Here is a 26,611-nt window from a genome sequence, read left to right as displayed (position 1 = left end):
ACACAGGAGAGAGAGATGAGAAGCATGAATTCTTCATTGCGGCACCTTAGTTGTTCATTGATTGCTTTCTCATATGTACCTTGACTGGGGAGCTCCAACAGAGCGAGTGATCCCTTGCTCAAGCCAGCGACCTTGGGCTTCAAGCCAGTGACCATGAGGTTATGTCTATGATCCCAGCCAGCGACCCCACGCTCAAGCTGATGAGCCCACGTTCAAGCTGGTGAGCCCAAGTTCAAGCTGGCGACCTCAGGTTATCGAACCTGGGTCCTCAGCCTCCCAGGCCAACACTCTATCCATTGCGCCACCACCTGGGCAGGCTCAGTTTTTTGATTTAGGCATTTATGAAACTTTATCAGAGACTTCTGCATTGTGGGTCGGAGGTTGAGAGAACAAAGAAGGGACATGGTGGCTCCTTCCACGTGAGTCTTCTCAAGCTTTTCTCTCTCGTCTGTGGCTGGCGGTGAAGAGTGTTGTGGGAGGAATACTGGGCTCAGCGACAGCGGACCTTGGTTTGATGTCTGCTCCTTCGGGTTTTAGCGGTGTGACGTGGGCTTGTCACGGAACTCCTCTGAGCTTAATTAAAACGAAACCTCTTCCATTGTTCGCTGCCCAAATGCCCACAATGACTTCAGATGAGGAAATGTGTTTGAAATCATCTGATAAACTGTGACACTAAATGCAAGATGACTTGTCGGTGACTGTTGAACAAAGGCTGATGGGAACTGAGGTGTGGCCAGTTAGTTACCTGTCACAGGGAAGAGTGGCTTTGGCGTTTCTCCACAGAGGAGACATTTGGTGCTGGTTGATGCACCTGAGTTCATTTTGTTTCGGCCGGGGGCTCAGGTGGGACTCCCTGATGATGGGCCATCCACGATAGACTTGAGAAAATCGCGTGGCTCAGAACTGCGACTGTGTTCCTTTCAGAGTGGAACTAAAGGAGACGGACTCCCTCCCCCCTGCTCCCGCCCATCTCCTTTTATTGAATTTATTGTGGTGACACTGGTTAACAAAACTATACAGGTTTTGGGTGCACAATTTCACAAAACATCTCTGTACACCGTGTTGTGTGTTCACCACCTCAAGTAAAACCCTTTATCCTTCCTGAACCCCCGCCCCCTGTCCCAGGAGACAGGCTGTTGAGAGGCACAGGCTTGGCTGACAATTTCAAAGTCATCTGCTCAGGGAAACCCTGGGGAGGCCTGGGAAGGAGGATCTGCAGAGAAAACCCTTTTTTCCTAAACACTGTTAGGTTCATCTTCAACCCAGCGCTCCCCAGTCCTCTGGGTTTTACATTCCAGGCGTGTTTGAATATAGTCACCCAGTGGTGGCTCGTGGGGCTGCGCCCCCCTTCCCAAGTTCCGGAACCATCTGGGCTCCCTGAGAATGGGGGGGGGGGGAGCAGCGTACCTTTCAGAAGGGAAAAACACATTCAAGAGTCCAATGTAAGCTGCCTTCTTGGGGAACAGATAATGTAACTTTTTTTTTTAATTGTGGTAAAATATGCACAAACACTTGCCGTTATTTATTTATTTATTTATTTATTTATTCATTCATTCATTCATTTTACTTACTTGATCAGCAGGTTAGATTCTTTAAGAAGGAAACATTGTAACCACTGCAGTGTACAGCTCAGTGGCAACAAGCACATTCACAATATTTGTGCAGCTACCGCTGCTCTGTCCAGTTTAGAACCTTGTCACCCCAGACAGCACCTTATGCCCCTTATCAGTCACTTTCCATGTCCCCTTCCCTCCAATCTGCTTTCAGTCTTTATGTATTTACCTATTCTGGGTATTTGCTATATGAAAACTTTTTTGTTGTGGTGGTGACAGAGAGACAGAGAGAGGGACAGGCAGGGATAGACAGTCAGGAAGGGAGAGAGATAAGCATCAATTCTTCGTTGTGGTACCTTAGTTGTTCATTGATTACTTTCTCATATGTGCCTTGATGGTGGGGGGACTACAGTAGACCGAGTGACCCCTTGCTCAAGCCAGAGACCTTGGGCTCAAGCCAGTGACCATGGGGTCATGTCTGTGATCCATGCTCAAGCTGGTGATCCCGCGCTCAAGGTGGCGACCTTGGGGGTTTCGAACCTGGATCCTCCATGTCCTAGTCCGACACTCTATCCACTGTGCCACTGCCTGGTCAGGCATTCTGTATGACAGCTTTAAGTGTGATAGTGTTACATGGTCAATGGAAAAGAAAAAGTTAAACATTATCATCTAGAAGATAGAACGTGTGCCCCCTTCCATCCTCACACCCCAGACATAACCCCTTCTTCTCACCTGATTAACCTATTTTGGGGGCTCTCCTCTCATCCCCATGTATACAAACACATGCATAATTTAAAAAAATAATTAGATCATACTGTCTTGCAACTTGCTTTTATCCCTTAAAGCTGTGTGTGTGTGTGTGTGTGTGTTCCTATAAGTCTTATTCTCTTTTGTGGGCGGAACTTTTGCGAGTTGAGTTTGTCCTTGCATCCATGCTGATGAGAGACGCGCGGCGACTTGTGTCTTGTGGTTTCAGCAAGTCTAAATGAGCCTGACTTGGGGGACATCTGGGTTTAGATTCGGTCCACAATGATTATCCTACTTCATTAGCTCTGTGAAAAGAAAGATTTCATGGGTCTCGTAAAGGTCTAAGAAAAAAGTCTAAGAAAGACATTTTCTTGCCTGTCCTACCCCTTTGGGGTTGGCGCCCAGGTGTCTCCAGTGACTGCACTCTGTGAAGACATCTGATCTGCTGGAGGGAAGGGGCAGTGTGTTAGACTCGACCTGATGGGAAAACAAGACCTCAGCATGCAAGAGACCCTTGAGTTTCCTTTTGGCTTCTGTTCTTAGCTACCTGCTGTGTGGCCTTGGGCGAGTCACTCCACCTTTCTTTTTATCTGTATGTAAAAGAGGATGTTGGACTAGATTTGCTTTGTTTTTTTCCAGGGACCAGCATCTGTGGTTTCTTGGCCATTCTGAAGTGCTTAACAGGTTGAAACCTGATTGTCCTCACTGTAAAAAGGGAACAATAACAGGGACCTATGTCACTGAGTTATTTTGAGGAACAATGAGGTGATGAACACCTAGCTCTCCGAGGTGAGCCCTGGCAGGAAGGGAGATGAACTATGCATAGGTCACAGTCCGAGGAGAGCCAGACTGGCTCTGGCGGCTCCCGCCCTTCCCTGGCTCTTTCCCCGCCTCCCAGCCTCCCCCAGCCTCTTTCAGGTTTACATTGAAATCTGTATTGGTCTCCAAGGGCTGCATAACAAAGAACCCCAGGCAGGCTTGAAACAAAGGGGATTTCTTCTTTTAGTACCGGAGGCTGGAGGTCCGAAATCAGTGCCCATCGGAAGAGGGGAGGCTCCTTCCTCGTCTTGTCTCTTCTGGTTTCCCGGGGTTGCTCGCCGTCCTTGGCGTTCCTTGGCTTGTTGCAACATCGCTCCGTTCTCCGTCTCCATCTTCACACGGCCACCTGTCTTCTCTTTGTCTCTGAGTGCCCCCTCTTTCTTATAGGGACATCAGTCATCGGATTAGGGCCAACCCCGGCCCATGTGATTTCATTCTTAACATGATTACATCTGCAAAGGCCCTATTTCCCCATAAGGTTTTGAATAGACATGAGTTCTTGGGTGCACAGTAACCAACCCAATATATCAGCTTTTCCCTCTTTCCTCTTGGATTGACAAGCATTGATTGGAGGACAGAGTAATTCACAGCACGATGGACCATTACCCTACATGCTGTCTCTCCCAGAAGAAATTTGTACTTTAAACTAGTACTCAGGAGGGTGTGTGGCTCTGTGGGGGAGGTATAGCCCCCAAGTCGATTGTGAATGACTTGAAAAGAACCAGCGCCTTGTCAGGTTGTGAAGGGCTGTGCCTTAGGTGGGCAGTGACCACTGGGGTTGGAGGTGGGAGGGTCTTTGTCAGACACTCCTCTGCAAGGTAATTCTGCAGCTGATCATTCTAGGATCTCTTTCCAGTGATGCCAGAACTTCAGGTGGGGGTGGAAATGCCAGCTCACTATAGAAAACAGCCTTTCTTACTGGGTAGAATTATGGGACCTCAGGGAATTATGGGGCCACAGGGAATTATGGGACTCCAGGGAATTACAGGATGACATGGAAGTCCACAGGGAATTATGAGCTATGGGGAATTATGGGACTCCAAGGAATTTTGGGACTGCATGGATTTCTTACAGGAAATGATGGGGCTGCAAGGAATTGTAGGACCATATGGAATTAAGAAGCTGGAAGAGACAATAAAGGGCTGTTGTTTTCAGGTGTTATCTCCTTTTTCTTTTTCTTTCTTTTCTTTTTTGTATGACAGAGACAGAGTCAGAGAGGGGGACAGATAGGGACAGACAGACAGGAAGGGAGAGAGATAAGAAGCATCAATTCTTCGTTGCGGCATCTTAGCTGTTCGTTGATGGCTTGTTCATTGATTGCTGTCTCATATGAGCCTTGACCAGGGGGCTACAGCAGAACGAGTGACCCCTTGCTCAAGCTAGTGATCTTGGGCTTCAAGCCAGTGACCTTTGGGCTCAAGCCAGCGATCATGGGGTCATGTCTAGGATCCCATGCTCAAGCCAGTGAGCCCACGCTCAAGCTGGATGAGTCTGTGCTCAAGCCAGCGACCTTGGGGTTTCAAACCTGGGTCCTCTACATCCTAGTCCGACGCTGTATCCGCTGCCTAGTCAGGCAGATGTTAGTTATCTCCTTTTAACACACAAAGAAGATTGTGTTGCTCATTTATCGAAGCCCAAATATAATGGAAAATAACCCTAAACGAAGAGTCCATTATCCAAACAGATGTTACTTTTTAAGACCAAGGGTTCTGGAGTTGGGCTGAGTGCGCCCTGTCAGCTGTGGTGCTCGGGGATCGTGGTAAGATGGGGACGGTAAGAATATGGAGCTCATCGGGCTCATGGAGGTGACACCAGCCTGGGACCTGGAAGTGCTCAGAAAGCTAAGCTGATCTTGTTATTATTATTATTATCATTATGTTAGACACCAGCCATCATGGAATAAAAACAGGCCCATTGTGATATTTTGGGGAGACCCGTGACCGGGGCAGGGCGTGCACAGGTTTTATGTCTTAGGGTTCATCAGGCCCTGGTCTTGGAGCACACCTGCTCGTTGCAGTTGCTCCTCAGTCCTGCTGTGTGCAGGACAGTGAGGTGTAGAACCCAGACCTCCAGCACTGTTGGCTTTCTGGGGTCACCACACCCCTTCCCGCTTCAGCAGAACCAAAAGCAGGGGACAGTGGGAGGGCCGCAGCCCGGTCTGCTCACACCCTGGAGGTGACCCAGAACATAGAAAGCAGGGCACAGCTGGATTCAGCCTGGCTGGGGAGCGGGGTTGTCAGGCCCCCAGTAATGGCTGAGGCTTGCCTGCTGGGGGCTGGATGTGATACTGAGCCCCGCGTTTGGTGTTTTTGGAGGGCAGTGCGGTCATAGAGGGTTGGTCAGAAGGTGTAGGAAGATAGACCTCTCACCTGCGGAGCTCCCAGTGTGACCACAAAGTAGTGCATGTGTACCCTGAATCCATTGTCTGTACCACCTCCGCAGAATGAGGGAGGGCAGCCAGGGGCCAGAGAGCTCAGGTCTGGACATCTAGGCCACCATAGATCTGAACAATGGTTTGGTTGATTGCCACTTGCTGCATTTTTTGGCCTCAAATTAACTTCTCGGCCCCTGAGTCACTTTGGCTCCTGAGTCCCATTTATTATCCCTACTAGTTAGGCAGCTAATCAGCTTTTATTTATTTTATTTTATTTTATCTTTACAGAGACAGAGAGTCAGAGAGAGGGATAGATAGGGACAGACAGACAGGAACGGAGAGAGATGAGAAGCATCAATCATCAGTTTTTCGTTGTGACACCTTAGTTGTTCATTGATTGCTTTCTCATATGTGCCTTGACCGTGGGCCTTCAGCAGACCGAGTAACCCCTTGCTCGAGCCAGCGACCTTGGGTCCAAGTTGGTGAGCTTTGCTCAAACCAGATGAGCCCGCGCTCAAGCTGGCGATCTCGGGGTCTCAAACCTGGGTCTTCCGCATCCTAGTCCGACGCTCTATTCACTGCACCACTGCCTAATCAGGCGCTAATCAGCTTTTAAACTGCCCTTTCACAACTAAATAAACTAATATTTCCCTGTCCTGAGAATTTGTTGAATGGATCAGTTCCACAGAGGACAGGGGCACCGTATCCTAATAGGAAATATGGTGTAAGCCGGAGGATTGGCCAGCATTGGTTGGGCATTTACCATGTGCATGGGATCTTCAATGCGTGTGATCCTCACTACAACCTGGAAAGATGGGACTGTCTCTGTTTCCTATCCCATTTCCTGGGCAAGGAAACAGACTCAGAGAGATGTGATGACTTGCCCAAACCACGTAGCTAATAAGCTTTCAACTACGAGGCACTATGGCAAGGGTGTGTATGTGTGTTAGTTTCTGGTGGTTGCCGTAATGAATGACCATGAACGTCGTGGCTTACAAGAACAGAAATTTATTCTCTAGGAGTCCCAGAGGCCAGAAGTCAGACAATAAGGTACCGGCAGGGCTGTGCTCCCTGGAAGGCTCTAAGGGTGGGTCCTTCTGTGCTCTTCCAGCTTTTGGTGGTTGCCTGGCGTTCCTTGGCTTGTCACAGCATCACTACACCAAGTAATGTCACCTTTACAGGAGCCAGGAGTTGAGACTTGAATATACCTTTGTGAGGGAGGCATCCTGGGAGACCCAAGATGTGATGACACCTGGTTGCAGAGGGGCCCTTTACAGAGCAGCATTCTGGGCTCCTCCCGGCCTGTGCTTAGTGATTCTTGCTGCCTGCCTCTGCAGTGTTATCTCACTGGTGGTATTTTTAGTCACCGTGTCGATGGAGATTCTAATTATTAACAGCCCACCCCTGAAACAGTGGGGCCTGAATCCATTTTTGACATTAAGCTCTTAGAGGGAAGTTGGCATGAGGTGGAGGCCTGGGATGCGCATTGACGGTGGTTATCTTGTCAGGTTGTAAACGGGACAGTTTTCAGGAGAAAGGGCCCGGTGGCCCAGATCTGTCTGTTTGAAAGCCTGCTCGGGGCTATCCTAGTGAAGGCTGGAGGGGTGGGACTGACAGTGGCTGGGCTGGGGTGAGCACCCAGGCTCCCCTGTCTCTGCTTCCAAGAGCCCCAGGGAGTGTATATATCCTGGCAGAGCCTAGAGAAGCTGGTGACATTATTCCCTTTGGCACAATTGATTTCTCAGAGAGAAAATCTCCAATTAGAATAATCTCCTCCTGCAACCTGTCACATACAAATGGAAATGGGCTTCTCCTAAGGGGCAGAGCCCAGGGCACCCCCTGGTGGCCAGTGGGAGCCATGCAAGGAGGAGAACTGCTTCCTGTAGGAAGTGTGTCTGAGATTTCTGGACTCCCAAGGTACTTGGGGAGGTCTCTTTACTAACTTTTAATTATCATTTTATCACTATTCAAGAATTAATTAATAATACACTTCAGGAATAGGTTTCTGTCACCAGATATCTCTGAAGAGCCTCACTTGAGTGCTTGGGAGTAACCAACTCTAGCTCTGGTATCGAAGTGACAAGAAATCTTGAGACAGTTCAGAAGGAAACTCAAAGAAAACTGAGGGACGTAGGCATTATTTTCAGTCATAATGCTGAGCAGTCTTTGTAAATTGGGTGGCCTATGGCCCAAACCAGCTCACAGATATATTTGGTTCATAGTAGTTTAAAAACATCTTTTTTTTTCAATCAGTTGTCAACATTAAAAAGTTTAACATTTCGATTGAATAGCATTTCTTTATGTTAAAATTTTTTTTTTAATATATTGAATTTAGAGAGAGAAAAGGGAGAGAGAGAGAAACATTGACTCATTGTTCTACTTATCCATGCATCCATTCATTGGTTGCTTCTTGTCTGTGCCCTTACTGGGGATCGAACCCAGAACCTTGCTGTATTGGGACGACACTAACCAGCTGAACTACCCAGCCAAGACTCGTGTTTCCTCTTTACAGAAGGGGCAAGAGGCCTCTAGTTTGCCAGAGGCCACGTCACTCTCCTCTCTGTCATCCTGGTTCACTTACATCTTTCACTTGACCTGCTTGATTCTTGGAGGCATTTGAGGTTGCCCCCCCACCCAGCCTGGGCGGGGGGACAAGGCAGCAGGAAGTCCTCTGGGGGTGATGGGCCTTCTCTCCTCCCTACCACATGGGGAGATGTCGATATAGATACAGAAAGGCTTCGGCTGAACGCAGAGCATCTTCCTAGAAAGCTTTTAAAAGAATTGATTGATTAATCGATTTGAGAGAGAAATATCAATTTGTTGTTCCACTTATTTATGTATTCATTGCTCCTTGTATGTGCCCTGACCAGGAATTTAACCCACAACCTTTGTGTATCAGAACAAGGCTCTAACCAAGGGATAGGGCAGGATTCCCTTCTTTCTTAAGGCTGAATCATATTCCATCGTATGGATACCACCGTTTTCTTATCCATTTATCCAGTGAGGGGCACTGGATTGCTTCCACTTTTTTTTTGTGTGTGTGTGTGCCAGACAGAGAGAGGGACAGATAGCGGCAGACAGACAGGAAGGGAGAGAGATGAGAAGCATCAATTCCTCATTGCAGCACTTTAGTTCATTGAATGCTTTCTCTTATGTGCCCTGACCGGGGGGCTACAGCAAACCGAGTGACCTCTTGCTCAAGCCAGCGACCTTGGGCTCAAGCTGGTGAGCCTTGCTCAAACCAGATGAGCCCGCGCTCAAGCTGGCGACCTCGGGGTTTCAACCCTGGATCCTCTGTATCCCAGTCCGACGCTCTATCCACTGCGCCACCGCCTGATTAGGCAGTTGCTTCCACTTTTTAGCCATTGTGAATAGTGGTGCTATGATCACGGGCCCCCTCCCTTTTTATTAAAGAAAAGCTGAATGATAACATGATTAAAGAGGACAGGTTGTAGAGTGAAGGGGACTCCACCTCTTACTGGCTGAGTGGTCTGGGACAGTTCCCTTCACACATACCTGTCCCCCTGAGTCCTGGTCTCCTCACCTGCACTGTGGAAATCGTGACAGTCCATTTTACAGGGTGGCCAAGAGGATGGGATGAGAGAGTGAGTATGAAATAGTTGTTATGGTGCCCAGCATAGAGAAAGGACTCCATACATCTTACCGTCGTACATTCATTCAACAAATGTGTGGTGCCCGCTTTCTGCCATTTACACAGGCGCCCCCACCTAGCCAGTCCCACCTGCGGTGCATTTAAAAACAATAACTAAAAACTGAAACTGCTGAAAAGTTGTTTGGCTTTATATTGTCACCGGGAACTGGCAGTTCTAAACAATGTCCTACCCTAGGCAAGGACAGTTCCCACTGTCCCTCCAATTGTTGGTAGCCTTTCTTAGTGCCCTATGTAAAGTACCTACCAGAATTGAGTCATGTCCATATTCTTGGTTCCTTTCTGTTGCATTTCTTTTTTTTTTTTTTTTTTTGCATTTTTTTTTCTGAAGCTGGAAACGGGGAGAGACAGTCAGACAGACTCCCGCATGCGCCCGACCGGGATCCACCCGGCTTGCCCACCAGGGGCGATGCTCTGCCCACCAGGCGGCGATGCTCTGCCCCTCCGGGCGTCGCTCTGCTGCGACCAGAGCCACTCTAGCACCTGGGGCAGAGGCCAAGGAGCCATCCCCAGCGCCCGGGCCATCTTTGCTCCAATGGAGCCTTGGCTGCGGGAGGGGAAGAGAGAGACAGAGGGGGTGGGGGGGGTGGAGAAGCAAATGGGCGCTTCTCCTATGTGCCCTGGCTAGGAATCGAACCCGGGTCCCCCGCACGCCAGGCCGACGCTCTACCGCTGAGCCAACCGGCCAGGGCCTGTTGCATTTCTTTTTAAATATGTACATGATAGAAAAATTGGTCCCCTACACCCTGTTTTACCTTATCATAACTATTTACTTTCTGAATGGCATTTAAAAATTATTTTCTATTAATAGACTTTATGTTTCAGAGTAGTTTTAGATTTACGGGAAAATTCAGGTGATAGTACAGTTTCCATATATACCCTGCGCACATGGAGTTTCCGTTATTAGTATAGTACATTTGTTACAATTAATGAACCAATATTAATACATTATTATTAACTGGAGTCTCTAGTTGATTCACATCTCCTCATTTTTTACCTAATGTCATTTATCTGTTCCTGGATCCCAGCCAGGGCGGCACCATATCATGTTTATTCTTCATGTCTCCTTGGGCACCTCTTGGCTGTTACAGTTCTCAGACTTCCCTGTTTTTATTGACTTCGACAGATTTGAGGTGTACTGGTCAGGCATTTTGTAGAAAGTCCCTCTTTGGGGATTTGTGGCTTTATTTATTCATTTTTTGGTAAGGTTATTTACTGGAAGCTTATTATAGGTGAGTCCTTGTGTGAGGCTTTGGGAATATAGCTGTGAACCAAGGTACAATATTTATAAGCAAGATAAGTTAGTGATATTGCCTTGGTCTTTCTGAGTGTGTGGGTGGTGGTGGACTTTGTGGAGAGCTGGTACGGTTTTTCTTGCTGGCTTAGGTCTGGCTTCCAGCCCCCTTCAGAGACCTTCCCCCTACCCTGGGCTAATATGGCTCCTTTGTTTGGCCACAGAATGTCCTGAAGGAGCACGCGGACGACGACCCCAGTCTGGCCATCACTGGGGTCCCCGTAGTCACTTGGCCAAAGAAGACTCCAAAGGTAAGATGCAGGTTGCCCATGGCTGGGAGACTGTTTCCTTTGCCTTCCACATTCCTGTAAGGCAGTGCTTCTCAACCTGTGGGTCGCGACCCATGGCTTTAGGCGACCCCTGTGTTTTGGTCGTTTGACCCCCGCCGGGGTCGCAACCCACAGGTTGAGAACTGCTGCTGTAAGGTGAATGTTGGCACCTTTTCAGGGGAGACTCTTGGAAGACACCCCCTCTTCCCCCAGTGAAGACGGTTTTAGTGATTTTTTTTTTAATGGCAAGTTTTTGGTTTTTGAAAGGGAGTCTTTTCCTTAGCATAGGCACTATAGGCGGTGCCCCCTGGTGGTCACTCAGGAAACTGCGGGGAAGTGATGGCCCCACCTTTCCCTGAATTTTCTTCCTCTACCTTCCCTCTTTTATTTTCTTCCCCCCTCCCTCTCTCTATTTTCTTTCCTTCCTTTCTTTTTTCCTCCAGCTGCTTCATGGACTGTTTTACCCTCTTTTGAAAGTGACCTTTTTTTTTCCCTCTTTGTAAAATTGATTGATGCTCACCATAAAAAGGTCTAATCAAACAGGAAAGGACAAAGTCACGAGGAAGAATACTGGTGGCCAGGTTGCTCTGCCTAGTTAGTCCTCTACATCCCTTACCTTTTTTCTATTTTTTAAAGATTTTTATTTATTGATTTTTAAAGAGGAAAGAGAGAGAGAAAAGTGGGGAAGGAGCAGGAAGCATCAATTCGTAGTTGCTTCTCATATGTGCCTTGACCGGGCAAGTCGGGATTTCAAACCGGAGACCTCAGCGTTCTAGGTCAACACTTTATCCACTGCGCCACCACAGACCAGGCTTCACATCCTCTACCTTATTTAGACTCCCACCACCCTGTGGAGTAGACACTTGTGACTCAGTTTACAGATAAGGACAGTGAGGCTTTACAAGGAGCAGTCCCCTTGTTGGGGTATCAGGCTGGATATGAAGGATGGTTTAATGATGGTTCAAGGAGAGTGCCGGAGGCATAAAATGCACACCCGATTCATGTATCCCAAAAAAGAACAATATAAAATATCTCATTAATTAATTTTTTTATTTGATTACATGTTGAAGTTAGGGTTGTCAGGTTTTGTTTTGTTTTTAAAGATACCCATTTCAATTTGAATATCAGATGAGAAACAAAGTTTTTAGTATAAGTTGTCCCACATATTACATGGGATATACATATGCTTGAAAAAAGATTATTTGTTGTCAATCTGAAATGTCATTGGGGGTACTGTTTTGATTTGCTAAATTGTGCAACCCTAAAAAAATAAAATAAATCAGGTAACCCTAGTTGAAATAATGTTTTGGCTCTGTTGGTTAAACAGATTATTAATATTCATTTCACCTGTTTCTTTTTGCCTTTTTGAATGTGACTACAAAAAAAATTTTTTTTTAATCTGTATGTGGCTCACATTCTGCTCCCTTGTGTTTATCTCCTATGGTAAGATCCTAAACATGGATCTGCCTGGGGAGAGGTTCCCGTTCCTGGTGGGTATCGGATCCTAATACTCTTTGAAGCTTAGTGGGAATTCAGGTGGCGGTGGGAATGGGACAGGATTGGCCTCCTCATCTTCTGCCATTAGTTCCCCAGCCTGTGGAAGCACATGGGGTTTTAAAGTTGGTTTTCCCCAACATGGGCAATAAATATAAATGCCATTTACCAGACCACAAACTGTTTCTGCAGACATAGCACCTTGAAACAACCCAGGCAGGCCCCACGGCTGCTCTGAACCTGAAGAGGAAATGGTGGCTTCGCCTCACTGACTCCAGGGGAGAGATCAGGGTTTACAGAATGTGGGCTTTTAAAGAAACAAACTCACCATTACCCACTATCACCTCAAAATCCATGGATAGGTCCAAATGAGCCTCCCCTGGGGAAATCACTTCAGAACTACAGGTGTGCCCTGTCATCCGTGCCTCAGACCCTCAGTCCATTCTTCAGCGGCTTCTAGATGGTTTTTTTTTTTTCCTTTGCATTCCTCTGAAGCTAGAAACAGGGAGAGACAGTCAGACAGACTCCCGCAGGCGCCCGACCAGGATTCACCCGGCACGCCCACCAGGGGCGACGCTCTGCCCCTCCGGGGCGTCGCTCCGCCGCGACCAGAGCCACTCCAGCGCCTGGGGCAGAGGCCAAGGAGCCATCCCCAGCGCCCGGGCCATCCTTGCTCCAATGGAGCCTTGGCTGCGGGAGGGGAAGAGAGAGACAGAGAGGAAGGAGGGGTGGGGTGGAGAAGCAAATGGGCGCCTCTCCCATGTGCCCCGGCCGGGAATCGAACCCGGGTCCCCCGCACACCAGGCTGACGCTCCACCGCTGAGCCAACCTGCCAGGGCCTAGATGTGTTTTTTTTTGTATTTTTCTGAAGCTGGAAACGGGGAGAGACAGTCAGACAGACTCCCGCATGCGCCCGACCAGGATCCACCCGGCACACCCACCAGGGGCAACGCTCTGCCCACCAGGGGACGATGCTCTGCCCCTCCGGGGCGTCGCTCTGCCGCGACCAGAGCCACTCTAGCGCCTGGGGCAGAGGCCAAGGAGCCATCCCCAGCGCCCGGGCCATCTTTGCTCCAATGGAGCCTCGGCTGCGGGAGGGGAAGAGAGAGACAGAGAGGAAGGAGGGGGTGGGGGTGGAGAAGCAAATGGGCGCTTCTCCTATGTGCCCTGGCCGGGAATTGAACCCGGGTCCCCCGCACGCCAGGCCGATGCTCTATCGCTGAGCCAACCGGCCAAGGCCTAGATGGTTTTTTTTTAAAACCTCTGCGTCCCCTTTCCTCCAGAGGCCTGGAAACGAGAAGCTGGCTTCGGTGGGGGGAGTGGTCAGTCTGTCAGAGGACCGGTTATAAGCACTGTTCTGTCCCCAAGTTTGGCCCGGGCTGGAGCCCTCAGCCTGGTGAGAGAGGGTGGGAGAGAGAAGGAAGGACCCATACTGTTTAGCAACATTGATTGGGTGCTGGTCTTTTTTGTTTGTTTGTTTTTTTAAACACCTTATAATAAAACAAATATAATTTGCATACCATACAGTTCTCACACTTAAAGTGTGCAATTAGATGTTTTTAGTCCATTGAAAATATTGAAAGAATTGTTCAACCATCATCACAGTTGACTTCGAGGACATTTTCAGACTCCTGAGAAGAAACCGCTGTTAGCAGTCATCCTCACCTTCCCTTAAGCTCCCCCTTCTGACCATCTCTGATCTGCTTCCTGTCTCTATGGATTTGCTTATTCTGGACCTTTCATAGAAATGGAATCATATAGTAGGTGGTCTTTTGTGATTAGCTTTTTTCATTAGCGTAATATTTTTAAATTTCATCCATGCTTAACAGGTATCAGTACTTCATTCCTTTACGTAGCCGAGTCATGTTCTATTGTATGAATATATGTCACATTCCGTATGTCCATTCATCTGTTGATGGGCGCTTGAGCTGTGCTTACTTTTTCTGTGTGTGTGACAGAGACAGAGAGAGAGAGATGGAAAGAGGGACAGATAGGGACGATAGGAAGGGAAAGAGATGAGAAACATCAGTTCTTTGTTGTGGCTCCTTAGTTGTTCATTAATTGCTTTTTCATATGTGCCTTGACCAGGGGGCTACAGCAGAGCGAGTGACCCCTTGCTCAAGCCAGCGACCCTGCACTCAAGCTGGTGAGCCTGTGCTCATTCAGCGACCTCAGGGTTTCGAACCTGGTCCTCTGCATTCTAGTTCGACACTTCATCCACTGAACCACCGCCTACCTTATGTGAGTTGCTCCTACTTTATGGCAGTTGTGAAGAGTGCTGCTATGAACATTGGTGTACAGGGTTTTATGTGCTTCCTTTATTTCTCTTGGTTAGATACCAAGGAGTTGAATTGACTGGCCAGATGGTAACTCCATGTTGCACTTTTTGAGGGCCTGCCAGACGGTTGTCCGTGGCAGCTGCACCATTTTTCATCCCAACCAGCTGTGTACAAGGGTTCCAGTTTCTCCACACCCTCACCAACACTTTCCTTTTTATCAGAGCCCTGCTAGCTGAGTCTTGTTCTTTTTAACTTAGTTTACATTTTCTACCATTTCTTTGAAGTGTATTTTACGAGTTTGCAAGGGCCGCAGAATGCAATATCACAGACCGCGTGGCTCAAACAAGAGAAATGCATTTTCTCACCATGCTGGAGGCCAGGAGTCTGAGGTCAAGGTGTCAGCTGACAGGATAGTTTTTTTCTGAAGACTGTCTCGCTGCCTCTGTGTCTTCACATGGCCTTCCCTTTGTGTGTGTCTATGTGCTACTCTCTACCTATAATGACACCAGTCATACTGAATTCGGATCTCACCCTAACAACCTGGTCTTAACTTCATTACCTCTTTAAACACCTCTGAGCCCTGGCTGGATAGCCCCATTGGTTGGAGTGTTGTCCCGAATTGCAGATTCATGTTCCTGCCTCTTTCTCTCTCTCTAACATCAGTAAACAAACATTTAAAAGACATCTCCAAATACAGTCACATTTGGAGGTACTGGGGTTTAGGACTTTAGGGATTGGGGGAGGGGGCTGAAGCCCAATTCTGCCCGTAGCATTTCTTGTTAATTATTACAGAGTCACAAAATGGTATAAGTAATATAATAAGAAATCCCGTATCCCCTGCCCCACCCCACCCCCTAGCTCTAGGAATAAATTATTGCCAATACAGCCAGAAATCCCTGGATATTCCTCCTCGGTATATGGACTGGTTTTTAGACCTTGTTTGATTCTTCCAAGAAGGCTAGGAGGTGGACGGTCTTATCTCCAAGGTGCCGTGGAAACCAGGCACTCAGAGAGGTGCACCGGCACGCTTAACCACACGGGCTTTGTGCCTAGTACAACACTTTTGTCCCCAGATGTGTTCCTGTATGTGCTCTGAGGAACTCAATGAAATGTGGCTGAGGGAAGGGGGTGGGGAGGCCCGGGGCTATATTTATGCATTTCCTGGCCCGCGAGGTTAAAAAGTGAACGGAACGGAAGAAGTAAGTAACCGTCTTGGTGACTGGGCCACCCGGGGTTTCTCCATTCCCAGGTTTGCCGCCAGCCTCCTCTCCATTTCATGCAGTTTGGGTTGACAGATCAAGGGTGCTCACTGAGGCTGTCAGGATGCGAGGTAGGGAGCAGCATTCGGTTCGGGTCAGGTTCCCGAATGAGTAATTAATGATAAATGATGATTAGCCAGGGACGCTTTGATCTCCCCCACCTGGGCCCCCAGAGAGAGCCGAGGTCCTCCTCTGGAACTGATTAGGTCCTGTGAGGTCACTTTCTGATGTGGCATCTTTCAAATCAAAGATGCTACTGAACCACCATCCATCACCATCCACTTGATTGGCTGTTTCCAGTGGTGGTGATGGGTTTGTTTGATCTGTCTACACTCTGGCCACTTCCTTTACGACCAGGTGGTGGGATTTGGGGGGAGGGTCGGGGGGTTGGGGGCGCTGTCTGTGACCTTAGAACCAAGCCAAGGGAATGGAGCTTATTTGAAGCCTGACCTCTGAACTCAGGAGTGAGTTGACCATCTCTGCTCGCCAGCCAGACACTGCTCCTTGGCCAGCGTGCTGGTCCATTCACGGGAAGGAAACTGAGGAAGGATGGGGGGGGCAGCCACGACTGTCTCTGGAGAGAGAGCCTGTTGAAGCATCTTGCTTCTTAATCCATTATCTCTAGTGGCCAAAGCAGGCTGCCAATTGAATTTCAATTATTGGCCTTTTTTTTTGGAGTGTGGGAGCAGGGAGACAGGCACTGGCGTGTGCTTGTGGACAAGCTCTGCGCCAGAGGACAAGGAGACAGTCCTTCAGCAGCTGCTGGATTGGCTTCCTTGCGAGGACGTTATGGGGCCCACAGGAACCACGGGAGGAAGCAGCACGCACCTGATGGGCGTGTCAGCCTCGGTTCTGCTTTGTTTCTCTTCCCCTTCCTCCGTAGTCGGTCACTTAGGTCTCTGGGAGGCCTGACAAGTGTGGGGTGCCTCAGGAGTGACACAAACAGCCCTCCCCTGAAGGAGAGGAGCAAATTTCCATGTAAGAGGCCCCTGTGTACTTCCTGTTCCTACTCTGCTCCCAGTTCCTGCCACCCCCGGAGGAATTACAGGATTACAGGGGTGGTGTACAGTTGAGGAGGGAGGAAGAAGACAACGAGAAGAATGGCGACTGTTTATGACAGCTACTCAGGGCCAGGGAGTGTCCTAGACAGGCAGCATGGGCTAGTGAGGACCAGTCCTCAGGCATCTGCTTTACCTGGGGAACGTAATGTGGTTTAAAAAATATAGATTTCTGGGCTGCACCCTGCGCACCGTGATTCAGTAGGTTTGGGGCAGGGCCTAGGAATCTGCCCCATGAGAACTACGCTCCTCCAGGTAGTTCTCATGCACGACCAGGATGTGCTCTGGGGTCGGGTGTACTTGGCGCTTGAATCCTGGCTCTGCCGCTCACTAGCTGGGTGGTCCTGGGCACATCTGAGCCTCAGTTTCCTCATCTGTAAAAGGGGCTGATAATGCCTTTCCCGCAAGATGCTGTCTGTAAAACACCTCACTCAGTAGTCGGCTGTCAGTCAGTGATAGCGACTAGCGTCTTGTGTAATTATGGTTTACACGCAAACCCAGAAGGCTGGTGATTTTCTCAATAGAAATAGAGGAGGGCTCAGAAGGAAGAGCTCGGAGCAGAGAAAGCGGTGAGTAGTTTAGAGACACTTTCTATCCCTAAGTTATTATTGGCTGGTGCTAAAACTTCATCTCCCGCAAGCGCCCAAATGGCTTGATTTCCCTAGGGTGGGCATGTGCTGTGCCAAAATGACTGGCGTTTCCCACGAGGGGACTGGTTTAAGAAAGTACTTCTTGGCCCTGGCCGGTTTGCTCAGTGGTAGAGTGTCAGCCTGGCATGTGGAAGTCCCAGGTTTGATTCCCGGTCAGGGCACACAGGAGAAGTGGCCATCTGTTTCTCCACTCCTCCTCCTCCCCCTTCTCTCTCTCTCTCTCTCTCTCTCTCTCTCTCTCTTCCTCTCCCACAGCCATGGCTCAGATAGTTCAAGCAAGTTGGCCCTGAGCACTGAGAATGGCTTCATGGCCTTGCCTCAAGCACTGAAATAGCTCGGTTGCTGAGCAACAGAGCAGCAGCCCCAGATGGGCAGAGCATTGCCTTGTAGGGGGCTTGCTGAGTGGATCCCAGACCAGGCATATGCAGGAATCGGTCTCTCTCCCTCCTCGCCTCCCCCCCTCCCTGCCCTTCACTTAATAAAAAAAAAAAAAAAAAAAAAGTGCTTCTTGATCCCTTCCTCACTCCTCTGAAGGGAGAAGTCCCTGGCCCTTCCAGTGGGGGAGGGTGACTGTTGCTGAGACTGTGCCCCTGGGGGTTGAGGCAGCTGAGGCCACCAGCTGTTCCCTTGGGCTGGGTGGGAGGAGAGGGTGTCTGCGGTCAAGGATGTCAGGCCTGTTCAGTCCTTTCGCACTCCTGGGAGCAGGAAAGTCCTCACAACAGAGCAGCCTCCCAGCGTGTGCACAGGTGATGTTCAGCATCAGGAGGAGAGGGGGCGCAGTGAGGGAACTAACAAAAAACCAACCTGGGACCCGTGTCTGGAACCCCCAGGGTTTTCGTAAATGACAGCTAAGTCTTCTGTGCAGTTTGGAGTTGGACAGGTTCCCACGAGTGCAGCAAATGCCTCTGATAAAAGAATGCCCTCGAAAGGCGGTCTGCTTGCTCTGCACAGTTGTTTCCATCAACAATAGAAAAACCTGCTTGACAGAGAATTATTGGCGGTTCAGGGATGCCGCTGATTCTTACCCCTTGGGACCCAGGTCTCTGGCCAGTTTATGTGAGCTCTGATTTCAAAATTTGTTAGTGGCTGACCCCCACGACAAGGATCTTATCAGAGCCCACTCCGCCCCTCCCAGCCTTCAGTGAAGTGACCTGAAGCAGGGAAGTGAGAGTTTGTAGTCACACTACATGTGAGATCCAGGCAAGACAGTACTGGGAGCAGCTCTATCCGCCATATTCTCGCTGGTGGGTCTTCATGTCATCTCCCTTCTGTGGGATGTGTCTGTTTCCAAGCTTCCTCTTGTTATAAGGACACCTGATATTGGATAAGGACTCTCATGAGCTTTTTTTTAAAACTTAATCACCTCTGGAAAGATTCTGTGTCTAAATGTGGTCACACTCTGGAGGTGGGTAGGACTTCACCATGTGAATTTGGGGGGAAATACAGTTCAGCCTAGAAACTTGTTATCAAGTGTTTTAGTGACGCTTTTTCTTCTGTAAAACCATCTCCCAAATCCCTGTCCTGGCCCTGAGTGCACAAGTCTTCGACCGGAGCTCTCTCAGAATCCGGTGAGGTCCTGTCATCGTCTCCGCCTTGCAGGGGATCGGCGTTATTGCCGTATTTTCCATTTACTGGCCACCCTGGGTCTTTGCTCATACCATACCCCTTTCTGGGAATTCCCCAATTCCCCCACGTACAGGTTCTCCACCTCTGCACCCAACCGAATTCCTTCTTGATCAGGAGGCGTCCTGATGTGTTTCTAAGTTGCACTCCCCAGACCACCGTCCAGCTTGTCTGGCCTGCTCTCTGGCTTCTGGTTGGGCTTGGCCACTGGGAAGGACCAGCAGGAGATGGGAACATGGGAAGAGAGAGGGCTGGGGTATTTATTCTCTGAGCTTCCTCCCCAAGGGGTCCTTGCAGGTGGGTGGTTTCTTTCCATTGAAGACCACAGCTCTTATTTCATGGCCTTCTCTAGCTTTTCTCCATGTTTCTGGTAACTGTTCCTGCCCCCAGCCCAATGGCCAAAGGGAGGTAACGGCTTGTCATTGTGTCAAGGCTCAGGGTGCATCATCAGGCCTTGTGGGTCTCTCCCTGCTGAACGCTCTGTAAATGGAGCCTCTTTTAAACTCTTCTCCAGGACCTGGTGGAAGAGAGCTTGGAGTGCCATCCATTTCCTGCCAAGGTCCTCACTGATTTCCTCCCCAATCTCTCTTTCCACTGGATGTCCATGTTCTGCTCTGAATATTGTTGTGTGTCTGTCGTAAGCTTCTGCTAGCTTCTTTTTTTATTCCTTCTTTTCTAAGTGATGAGAGGAGGGGAGATACAGACTCCCACATGTGCTCCAACCGGAGTCCACCCGGCAACCCCTGTCTGGGGCCAATGCTCTCGGCCAATCTTGGGCCATGCTTGCAACCATGCTCTTTTTACTGCCTGAGGCAGAGGCTTCAGGGGGCCATCTTCAGCACCCAGGCTGATGTACTCAAACCAATTGAGCCATGGCTGCAGGAGAGGAAGAGAGAAAGAGAGAAGCAGGAAAGGTGGAGAAGCAGATGGTTGCTTCTCCTGTGTGCCCTAACAGGGAATTGAATCTGGAACTTCCACACACCAGGCCAACACTCTACCACTGAGCAAACTGGCCAGGACCGCCACTAGCTTCTTGAGACTGGAGCTTGTCTATTAATTTTGTCCTTACCTATTTTTGCATCCTGTCATGATGCGGGATGGTCCCGGATAGCCAGGGCCTGGAAAATGTTGAATAAGTGAACCATGAGAGCAAGGTCTTCCCAGAGCTTCCAAAAGATGAAGTTGTGTTCAATCACTTTCAGCCTCTCTGCTCCCCAAAGACCTCTGAGTCTTCTTCTCTTTGGTGAGCAGAGGGTCTCTCCTTACTTTACCTTTTGTGTCTCGGCCAACTGTTGAAAGAACGCTAAATAGGAGAGTACTAAGGTCTCCTTGGTACTCCTTTAGACCCTTCGGTTCCTCGAATTTAGGCATCCCCCTTGATCCCACCGACGTAGAAAGATCCTGTCTCCCCTGGAGTTTTCCAGCCATCACCTGGGTCATTGTACAACTACTGTACTGGAACTTGTAAGACTGCGTTCTGCTGAAATAACCTGTAATTAAAGTCTGTAGCCCCAAATTTCTTTTCTTAGTCTGATAACCTGCTCCACTGTCTGTGTTAATAATGAACGACAAATTCTTGGAAGTCATTTGCTCCTGCCTTCGGAGGAGTAATTAGGACTCCAGGCAGGTGCTGTGACTGCCCACCATTGTCATGGTTATAGTTCCAGAAGAGTGGCCTATCCTTCAGCCTTTTTTTTTTTTTTTTTTTGGTCAAAAATATTTCCCATTTTATTTTTTTTATTTTTTTGTATTTTTCTGAAGTTAGTAACGGGGAGGCAGTCAGACAGACTCCCGCATGCACCTGACCAGGATCCACCCGGCATGCTCACCAGGGGTGATGCTCTGCCCATCTGGGGCGTTGCTCATCTGCAACCAGAGCCATTCTAGCACCTGAGGCAGAGGCCACGGAGCCATCCTCAGCGCCCGGGCCATCTTTGCTTCAATGGAGCCTCGGCTGCGGGAGGGGAAGAGAGAGACAGAGAGGAAGGAGAGGGGGAGGGGTGGAGAAGCAGATGGGTGCCTCTCCTGTGTGCCCTGGCCGGGAATCAAACCAGGGACTCCTGCATGCCAGGCCGACGCTCTACCACTGAGCCAAGCAGCCAGGGCCTATTTTCCCATTTTAAAGGAGGACATTTGACCGCTGACCCTGGAGTAAATTGTCATGTTCTTTTTTCACCCCCCTCAATGTTACTATCAAATGTTACCAGATCCTTCTCCAAATTCAGGTGTTAAAAGAAAAAAGCCTGATTAGAAGAATATAGGCAAAATATTTACATTGTTTAATTTTTGCTTCTCGTTACAAAGGTGGGAAGGGCAACTGTGTTTGTTGGGACAAAGACAGTCTAATCCAAAATAACATTGAATATAAACTGTAACTGGAAAATAAAATTAGTAAAAAGGTAGTAGGAAGTGAAAGGTTATGGTGAGACCTGCTCCAACCCACTAACCACTCCACCAATGAATGTAAATTACTGAACAGCAAAGGGCTTTACAATAGGTCAGAGGTCATCACTTAAAAAATGATTTTTTTTTGGAGGGCTATTTAGGTTCACTGCTTTGTTAATAATGTTTGCAGGACAAGATGGTAGGAAGGGGCTGGGTGTGGGACCACGGTGGGAGTATTTTAACCATTGTTGGGTGTGCAGTTCAGTGACAGTAAGTACATTCATGTGGTTGTGCAACCATCACCACCACCTACATCTGGAATTTTTTCATCTTCCCAAGCTAAAACTCCGTCCCCATTGGACAGTAACTCCCCATTGCTCCCCTCTTCCCGGTCCCTAGTGACCACCACTCTACTTTCTTGCTGTATCAATTTGACAACTCTGTGTAGCTTGAATAAGTGAAATCCTACAGTATTTATCTTTCTGTGACTGGCTTATTTCATCTAGCCTAATGTCTCCCAGGTTCATCCACATGGTAGCCTGTGTCAGTTTCCTTCCTTTTCTTTTTTCTTTTTTTTTTTTTTTTTTTTCAGAGTCAGAGGGAGGACTAGATAGGGACAAACAGACAGGAATGGAGAGAGATGAGAAGCATCAATCATTAGTTTTTCGTTGTGGCATCTTAGTTGTTCATTGATTGCTTGATTGCTTTCTTATATGTGCCTTGACCGTGGGCCTTCAGCAGACCGAGTAACCCCTTGCTTGAGCCAGCGACCTTGGGTCCAAGCTGGTGAGCATTGCTCAAACCAGATGAGTTGCGCTCAAGCTGGTGACCTCGGGGTCTTGAACCTGGGTCCTCTGCGTCCCAGTCCGATGCTCTATCCACTGCACCACCGCCTGATCAGGCAATTTCCTTCCTTTTTATGGATGTATAATACTCCATATTATACGTTGGGTTGTACGGCTGAACTACATTTTGTGTTTCCCTTTGTCTGTTGATAGACACTTGGGTTGCTTCCATCTTTGGCTGTTGTAAATAATGCTGCTGTGAATGTGGGTATGTAAACATCTTTGTGAGCCCTTGCTTTCCGGTCTTGTGGGCATAACCCAGAAACGGAATTGCTGGATCACGTGGTAATGGCACGTTTACCTTTGTGAGGAACTGCCGTCCCTCTTCCCACAGCAGCGGCGGCACATTTTACATTCCCACCAGCCGTACAGAGAGTTCCTATTTCTCCACGTCCTTGCCAACACCTGTTATTTTCTGTTTGTTTATTTAAATAAGCCATCCTAACTGGCGTTATTTCTTTTTAACTCACCTTATTTTTTATGCTGAAGTATTGTTTAGAAAATTTAAGATATCGTGACAGTTTTATCCCTAAATATTTATATTTGCATCCCTGAAAAAAACTTTTTTTTTTTTTTTTTTTACATAGCTGAAGTATTATTACCCCTAACAAAATATATAATTCCTTGTTACTACCTAATGCCTGGTCATCTTGGTCATACTCAGATTTCTCAAATTATCCTTTATAGCTGCATTGCCCAAACGAGGATCCAGTCCAGGATCACACACTGCATCTATTCTTGATTCTCTTTTTTGATCTAGACCTTTCTGAGGAGCATGATCCATAGACAAGATGGAAGGAACCATGTGTCCTGTAGAACTTCCTGTTTTATGCGGGTGTCTGATTGCTTCCTCAGGGTGTCATTCAGCTTTTCCCCTCTCTCTTGTAACATCTGTAAATTAGACGTTACATCTACAAGCTCAGTTAGGTTAAAGTTAAATGTGGTAGTTAGTGATTAAGGTAGCGGTGATCTGATTCTTCCCCCATTCTTTCTTTCTTTTTTTTTTAAAGATTTTATTTATTCATTATAGAGAGGGGAGAGAGAGAGAGAGAGAGAAAGAGAAAGAAAGGGGGAGGAGCAGAAAGCATCAACTCCCATATGTGCCCTGACCAGGCAAGCCCAGGGTATTTTTGAACCGGCAACCTCAGCGTTTCCAGGTTGACGCTTTATCCACTGCGCCACCACAGGTCAGGCTCTTCCCCCATTCTTCAGTTATGTTCGTCCTCCTTTCCTCCACAGAATAATCTGGAAGGGGATGCATTGGCCCCTTGCTTCCCTCCACCCCCATTCACTGATGGTTGCCACTTGCCACACCGGGGGTCATCGTTTCCTGTGTCAGTCGTCTTACCAGGAGATGCAGCGTAGAGCGTATCGTCCCTCCTGTGTGAATTTGCCCCCACTCTTTCCCAGAGCTTTTCCTCATCCATTCCTCCTGCAGAGGCAGCACGCACACTTATTCTTTCCCTGGAAAGACCAATTTTCAAAGTAAGGAGTCCATTTAATGGCAGCTTCAGATGGTGACAGATGAGTTTTGTCAGGCTTTTTCTATTTTGAGTGTCGTGGTAAACTCACGGGTTTCATAGATCCAGGGGTGTTTCAAAGGTAAATTGTCTTGCTGGAGATAAGCCTTTTTTTTTTTTTTAAAGAAAAGCAAGAATGGTAAATGAAAGAGGACTGTGGCAGAGGTAGGGGAGTGTGTGTGTGTGTGTGTGTGTGTGTGTCCTCAGCCCTCCTCCCAGCCACGCCAACCTGCCCGGCATTTGTATTTGTCAGGCCCCAAGTGAAAGGCATTGAAGTCTTGTCAGAGCCCATCAGTGACTGTCAGCAGCACCTCATTGAAGAGGTGATTCAACTCTCTCCTTGGTTTGAGTATTTTCAACATGCCCCCAGGGTTTAGGACCAACATTCCCAACCAGGTTACCTTTTAGGCACAGGAACTAAGATCTATTGTGATGGCTTATATATATTTTATATATACTTTTTCATTTAGGTGACATTCACATGACATAAAAACACCATTCTAAAGTGAACCATCCTGCGGCCGTTTAGTACATTCATAATGTTGTACAACTACCATGTCTGTCTAAATTCCAAGATTAATTTCATATTCCAAGAAGAAACTCTGTACCCATGAGCAGTCACTCCCCGCCCCTCCCAACACCCCGTGCCCCTGGCAATCACCAGCCCTACTTTCTGTTTCTATGTGGATTTACCTATTCTGGACATTATATATATATATTCCATCTGTATGTGTGTATGTGTGTATATATATATATATATATATATATACACATACATACACACATATATATGGAATCATGTCATATGTGGCCTTTTGTGTCTGGCCTCTTGCATTTAGCATCATGTTTTCAAGGTTTATCCACGTTGTAGCAGGTGTTAGTGCTTCATTCCTTTTTATGGCCAAGTAATATTCCACTGGATGGAAAGATCACGCCCATTTATCATTGGGTGGAATTTGGGTTGTTTCCACATGTCTGCTTTATCATCCTGTTGCGTGTAATCTTTGGATCTGGTCTCTTCTTTTGAGTCTTCAGTTCCATACACAGAACTTTATATCCTGTTTTCTCCAAAGTCTTTCTTTGGAGGATTGTAGAACAGACAACATGATGGGGGTTCTGGTACAAGGAAACCAAGGATGCGGGGAGATTTGGCTTTGGTATGAGGAATATTTTTAAATTACAACATTCCTGGTTGTAGGCTGGAATTATGCTGGCATTTTATGCCTTTTTAGCTTATTTTATTTTCCAGATCTGGGGTGGGGTAGGGAACCCATTTGTCTTGCCTGAGTTGTCCTGAGTGGTCAGCCTTCACCTGGATTATTTGTGGGGAAACAAATGGAAAAAGGGAAATAACTTTTCTGCGGTCAGCAAATGAATTGGAAATGGGTGGATGATGGGATAACATTTCTCAGATCAATGCCATTCACCTGTTAAACTAGTTAATTTTTTTAAATCTTATGCACAGTCACAAATCTCCCAGTGAATATGAATATTTATTGGTTGATTTGGGTAATGTAAAGAGACATTAATTAGGAGAGGGGCTCCATTTAATAGAAAGATCTGTCTGTGTAAGGGCCCATATGACAAATATATTTGGTTTTTAAATGCTTGTGGAATGACCCTCCAGGGGGAAAATGAAAAGTCACTAAATAACATTGGTAATTTCCTTAACAGAAATTACTGCGGTCTTTTTGTCTCTCAGCACGCTTAGAACCATGTTTTTATCCAGGCAGCCCTAGAATCAGTCCTAAGTTGCTATATGACACTATGCAAAATGTCCACTTCTTATTTACATTTTATTAGAAAAATAACTCTCCAGAAACCTTATTTTGCCGTTAAGGGGGGAAACCTATTGAAGAAAAGAGAGACAAATGGTGAAATAATAGTCAAATAACTGAAGCATTCATTCTCCACTGCTTGTTAAGCATAAATTATTACTTGCATTAGGAAGCGACCCCTTGCATGGCTGCTTTGCCATTTCTGTTCCCCCCTTAGGGCATGTTGATGAATGGTGTCCCTTGGTTCAGGAGAGTGTCAGCCTGTTACTGAACTAGACACAGATCCAGCCCCAGTCCTCTAGAAAATAACGTTTCCGGGCTACAGCCATGCCCTTTGGTGACAGTCTGGGAAAAATCTCTCAGCAGAAAGGGGTCCATTCCTGGTGTCTCATGATCTGATGGGCAGACCGGAAAATTAAATGAAACTCAGAGAAAAAGCAGGGAATTGGGTGACAACTGTGACCAGGAGGACTTGGCATCATCTGTTTTTATTTCCTCACCACTTGGTGAAAGTTCTGGATCCTCCTGGCTTGGGGCAAGCATCAACTGCCTGGGTGGCATCAGTCTTGGAGAGTGCTTTCTAAGAATGTAAGCCTAGGCTAAGTGGAGCCAGGGCAGCGTTCAGTTCTTAGGGTCACTTAAAGATGAGATCCAGCCCTTGGCCTGTTAACTCAGTTAGAACGTCATCCCAAAACACCAAGATTGTTAGTTTGATCCGCGGTCGGGGCACACACGGGAGGGGTGGCTAAAGAGCGGAACAACAAATGAATGTTTCTCTTCTCTCTCTCTCTTCCTTCCTTTCTCTGTCTTTCTAAAATCAATCAATTAAAAAAAAAAGGTGAGATCCAGTCGAGGGGGGGCTGATGAGCCTAAGGCACAATGCAAATGATAAATTTTAAGGTGACAATTATACTGGGCAAGGGCAAGTGTAATGTATTTTATATAGAGTCCAGGACACCACAAATACAAAAAAAAAATGTTGGATAATTGTGTG

The 26,611-nt window shown here is 47.7% G+C and overlaps 1 protein-coding gene across 12 annotated transcripts in view; it reads left to right on the top strand.

The window, feature by feature from the left end:
* The window catches only part of KDM2B (lysine demethylase 2B), a 117,305-nt gene that overhangs the window by 57,436 nt on the left and 33,258 nt on the right, over positions 1 to 26,611 (top strand). For all 12 annotated transcript variants that reach the window (XM_066371005.1, XM_066370998.1, XM_066370999.1 and 9 more), the window contains one exon: positions 10,622 to 10,708. In XM_066371005.1, coding sequence (XP_066227102.1) covers positions 10,622 to 10,708 — 87 coding nt within the window. The remainder of the gene's footprint in view (positions 1 to 10,621; positions 10,709 to 26,611) is intronic.

Source organism: Saccopteryx leptura, chromosome 2 (genome assembly GCF_036850995.1).
Source record: "Saccopteryx leptura isolate mSacLep1 chromosome 2, mSacLep1_pri_phased_curated, whole genome shotgun sequence".
NCBI lineage: Eukaryota > Metazoa > Chordata > Mammalia > Chiroptera > Emballonuridae > Saccopteryx > Saccopteryx leptura.
Note: the sequence above shows the minus strand (reverse complement) of the source record. Positions and strands in the feature narration are given on the sequence as shown.